General features: G+C 42.9%; 1 protein-coding gene across 1 annotated transcript; it reads right to left on the bottom strand.

Annotated features, from left to right (window-relative positions):
• Window positions 1–2858: 2858 nt before the first annotated feature.
• LOC120055069 (tetraspanin-9-like) lies at window positions 2859–4332 on the bottom strand. Its single transcript, XM_039002949.1, has 4 exons — window positions 4071–4332; window positions 3802–3909; window positions 3512–3595; window positions 2859–3304 (listed from the first exon to the last, which is right to left on the bottom strand). The coding sequence occupies exons 1-4, from the start codon at window positions 4152–4154 to the stop codon at window positions 3236–3238; spliced, it is 345 nt and encodes a 114-aa protein (XP_038858877.1). The 5' UTR covers window positions 4155–4332; the 3' UTR covers window positions 2859–3235.
• Window positions 4333–5345: the final 1013 nt, after the last annotated feature.

The raw sequence follows: 5345 nt of genomic DNA, 5'->3' as shown, positions 1-5345 counted from the left end.
AGCACTGAGGGGAAAGACAAAATGACAACTTCTGTGACGCATTACCTACATTCCAGAGGAGGCTGGTGGGGGGAGCTTTGGGAGGAGGGGCTCATTGTAAAGGCTGGAATGAAATCAATGTTCTTTCCATGTGCTTTATGTGTTTGGTACCATTCCATTTATTCCATTCCAGCCATTACAATGAGCTCATCCTCCTATAGCTTCTCCCACCAGCCTCCTCTGCCACGTTTAGCAAAGATGTGAACCCTGTTCTCCCTTACGCTGAGGGAAATTTGGGCCTGATGTTTTCTACCATAAAAAAAACAATGTTCAGAAATACTTAATGAAGAAAAATATTACTCATTGTTGTTTCAATCATACAGTATACAGTGCATTCGGAAAGTATTCAGACCCCTTGACTTTTTCCACATTTTGTTATGTTACAGTCTTATTCTAAAATTGATTACATAGTTTTTTTCCTCATTAATCTACACACAATACCCCATAATGACAAAGCGAAAACAGGTTTTTAAAATTTTTGCTATACCAAATACAAAACTGAAATGTACATACGTATTCAGACCCTTTGCTTTGAGACTTGAAATTGAGCTCAGGTGCATCCTGTTTCCATTGATCATCCTTGAGATGTTTCTACAACTTGATTGGAGTCCACCTGTGGTAAGTTCAATTGATTGGACATGATTTGGAAAGGCACACACCTGTCTATATAAGCTCCGACAGTTGACAATGCATGTCAGAGCAAAAACCAAGATATGAGGTCGAAGGAATTGTCTGTAGAGCTCTGAGACAGGATTGTGTCGAGGCACAGATCTGGGGAAGGGTACCAAAAAATGTCTGCAGCATTGAAGGTCCCCAAGAGTCCATCATTCTTAAATGAAGCAGTTTGGAACCACCAAGACTCTTCCTATAGCTGGCCGCCCGGCTAAACTGAGCAATCGGGGGAGACGGGCCTTGTGTCAGGGAGGTGACAAAGAACTTGATGGTCTCTCTGATAGAGCTCCAGAGTTCCTCTGTGGAGATGGGAGAACCTTCCAGAAGGACAGCCATCTCTGCAGCACTCCATCAATCCGGCCTTTATGGTAGAGTGGCCAGACGGAAGCCACTCCTCAGTAAAAGGCACATAACAGCCCGCTTTGAGTTTGCCAAAAGGCACCTAAAGACTCTCAGAACATGAGAAACAAGATTCTCTGGTCTGATGAAACCAAGATTGAACTCTTTGGCCTGAATGCCAAGCGTCACGTCTGGAGGGAACCTGACACCATCCCTACAGTGAAGCATGGTTGTGGCAGCATCAAGCTGTGGGGATGTTTTTCAGCAGCAGGGACTGAGAGACTAGTCAGGGTCGAGGGAAAGATGAACGGAGCAAAGAACAGAGCGATCCTTGATGAACACCTGCTCCAGAGCGCTCAGGACCTCAGACTTGGGTGAAGGTTCACCTTCCAACAGGACAACAACCCTAAGCACACAGCCAAGACAACGCATGAGTGGCTTCGGGACAAGTCTCTGAATGTCCTTGAGTGGCCCAGCCAGAGCTCGGACTTGAACCCGATCGAACATCTCTTGAGAGACCTGAAAATAGCTGTGCAGTGACGCTCCCCATCGAAGCTGACAGAGCTTGAGAGGATCTGCAGAGAAGAATGGGAGAAACTCCCCAAATACAGGTGTGCCAAGCTTGTAGCGTCATACCCAAGAAGACTCAAGACTGTAATCACTGTCAAAGGTGCTTCAACTATGTACTGAGTAAAGCATCTGAATACTTATGTAAATGTGATATTTCTAAAAAACTGTTTTTGCTGTGTCATTATGGGGTGTTGTGTGTAGATTGATGCGGGGAATAAAAAATATATATATTTTAGAATAAGGCTGTAATGTACATTTTTTGGGGAAAAAGTAATGGGTTCTGAATACTTTCCAAATGCACTGTATATCCAGAATGACACTGTAAGAGTAAAAAGCTGTTATGCACATCCACATAATTTTTCATGCAAATCTGTGGTTTAATAGACAGGTATGAGCAGTCAAGAATCCAGTTGAGTAGTGTTTATTTTCCTGTAGGTTTGAAACAATCACAATAACATACATACATATTAGTCTCTAAGGTGCAATTTATCCAGAATGAAATTAAAAGACAAAAATACAGAATGATAGCTCAAATTCACAGGAGGCTGCTGAGGGGAGGACGGCTCATAATAATGGCCAGAACGGAGCAAATGGAATGGCATCAAACACATGTAAACCGTGCGTTTGATGTATTTGATACCATTCCACTAATTCCGCTCCAGCCATTACCGTGAGCCTGTCCTCCTAAATTAAGGTGCCACCAACCTCCTGTGCTCAAATTACTCAAAGTGTCAATAGCAACTGTTCTTGCCAATCTATTTTGTTAGATGCTTGGTCATATGCTAAGTACTACTACTCATAACATTACTTCTCTCAGAAAGGTCAAATATAAACCCCAGGTGTTCCTTATTGCTATTATAAACTGGTTACCAACGTAATTAGAGCAGTAAAAATAAATGTTTTGTCATACCCCTGGTATACAGTCTGATATACCGCAGCTGTCTGCCAATCAGCATTCTGGGCTCGAACCACCCAGTTTATAATTACTCTGCATTGAGTCGTGCATAAGAACAGCCCTTCGCCGTGGTATTCTGGCCATATATCACCCCCCCCCCCCCCCCCCCCCCCCGTGCCTTATCGGTTAATTATATACTGGGTGGTTTGAGCCCTGAATGCTGTTTGGCTGACAGCCGTTGTATATCAGTTCGTATACCACGGGTAAGACAAAGCATTTGTTTTTACTGTTCTAATTACGTTGGTAACCAGTTAATGAATGCAATAAGGTACTCCGTGTTGCGTCCTGCATAGAAAGCCCTTAGCCATATATCACACCTCCTCAGGCCTTATTGCTTAAATAAACAATCAAACAAAAACTAAACACGCGAAGGAAAATTATATCCTTATGACATCTACATTTTAGTCATTAAGCTGACGCTATTATCCAGAGCGACTCACAGTGATTGCATCGCAATGGTCCCCCGTGGGAATCAAACACACAATCCTGGCTTTGCAAGGGCCGTGCTCTACCAACTGAGCCACATAGGACATCAATACATCTTTGAGATTTTTCATGTATTAAAAAGCTCGACATAAATTAAATCTATTATTATTTTGTCTCAAGTTCATGAGATCCTGTATTGCATCATAAGCCAGTTGAAAGTCATGGGTTCTCCTTTCACTTGTAACCATATCCATTACGACTGAACTGGCAGAAGACGGGGATGGTGAAACACATGCAAATGAACTGCAAACAAGAACAAAAACATGTTTTGGATACTTAGTCAGTACATTCTAACTCAGACCAAAGTACATACAGACTAAGGAAGAGGAAACAGGCTGATGGTAATCATAAAAAGAATGACCACTTGTATTTCTATAGCAATTCTATTCCTATGCTGGTAATCGCATTGACCCAAATTAGAAAAGACGTAGAAGGTGATGTTTACTGTACCTGTAGAATGAAAAGGGAGACGACACCTGCTCCAGTGCTTCGAAAGTTCCTCGCAAACCAGTTCCTGAGCTTCATATGGCAGCCCTGAAAGAGACAGAGGTTATATTGCTGTGGCTGTTCTTGATACTTCTTTTTGAATTTTTAAGATGAAAATCTGCATCCAAAATGACACCCTATTCCCTTTTATAGTGCACTACACATGTCCAGGGCCCATAGGGCTCTGGACAAAAGCAGTGCACTATATAGGGAATAGGGTACCTTTTGGGATGTTGACAGAGAAACAAGCACACCTCCTGCCAGTTAGGTTGGGGGATGATGTTACAGGGGTTTTTGGTACAACAGGAGAGGGGCACGTTGCCCTCCCAGTCTGCCACGCCGTGGACCCCACAGCACCTGAACTGAACACAGCAAAGCCACTGGGTTACCACCCTGTAACAACATTGTCCAGGCAAGCAGAATGGAGAAATGTACTGGAATGTTATTGAGGTCTAGGTACAGCCTGTATTATGTATACAGTGCGATATGTACGAATTTACCGTTACACCTACTGAATACTCACAATATGCTGGACAACATCAAAGTCCTCTTTAATGGTTAAGTTCCCCTCTGACGTAGAATTCTTGTATGTCTCCAAGCTACGCATCAGGTCTTTCTCAAAGAAAGTGTCAATCTGTATTGCACACAGGTCACATGTTTACATGACTTCTACTAGCACCATTACACTTTATTTAGTCAATAGAAGTCATGCGGACAGCAGAGAACCCTTTTCGATGTTTCTTACCTCCCTCTCGTACACCAGAAACACACAGGCCATGGCCAGCTCCACCAGCATCAAGATAAACAGCAGGATGAAAAACTGCAATTACAACGGATCCCGAATTACTCGTAGACCATGGGCGCGTCCCAAATGGCACCTTTAGAGTGCACCACTTTTGACCGGGGGCTATAGAGTGCCATTTGGGACACAGACTTACTGTGCGTGGTCCCTGACAAATGACCTAATAAAAGAAAGAAAGAAAGAATGTGTGTGCAGACTCACAGTGATGAGCATACAGCGGTTTTCCATCAGGGCCCCCATGATTCCTAGGAAACAGACACACGTCACAATGGTACCTGTGACTACCAGGGTGTTGGCAGGGTAGATGGGCCAGAAGGACGTGATGAGGGAGCCAAATCTAGAGTGCACCATCTGGAACTCTCCAAAACCCACGATGAAGGCACCACACAACTGGAAGACACAAGTGTAAAAGGCTTACTTTGGGGTCAAAAAGGGGAATACATGATCCTGTGGATCTCTCAAATTGTTGATACGAAAATGTGGGAATTTTAGATTTTTTTTAAACTAACTTAGGAAAATCATTTGTTTTGATGACAGTATAGTATCGGAATAAAGAAAGTATAGAAAGCATCTTGAATAAAGTGATGTTTATGCTTTTATCCCCTCTACAGGATGAGTTTGATATTACAGATGTCACCACGCTTTAGAGACCATAAAGAGTTCATGATAACCTACCCAGCAGATGAAGTTGAGGAAGGTGACAGAACCTTTCAAGCAGTTCACACAGGGACGATTCATATTTCCTTATGGTGATGATCCCATCAACCTGAAGAAAAACACACAATTCAATATAATGTCGAACCGTTAATGCTTACCGTTCATTTGATTGATAACAGGATGGGGGAGGAGCTAAAGGGTGCGAATGTCACCAGCCAGACCGCGTTCAAAACCGTGTCTGAGGATTTCACCATTTTCCAAACGAAACACCTGACAAGCACTCTTTCAAAGAAGACTACCTCGAAAATCAATCGAGGCTCAATAACATTTTAAATCGAT

This window comes from Salvelinus namaycush, chromosome 1 (genome assembly GCF_016432855.1).
Source record: "Salvelinus namaycush isolate Seneca chromosome 1, SaNama_1.0, whole genome shotgun sequence".
Classification (NCBI taxonomy): Eukaryota; Metazoa; Chordata; class Actinopteri; order Salmoniformes; family Salmonidae; genus Salvelinus; species Salvelinus namaycush.
The sequence above is the reverse complement of the archived record's forward strand: the minus strand, read 5'-3'. Positions and strand labels throughout refer to the sequence as shown.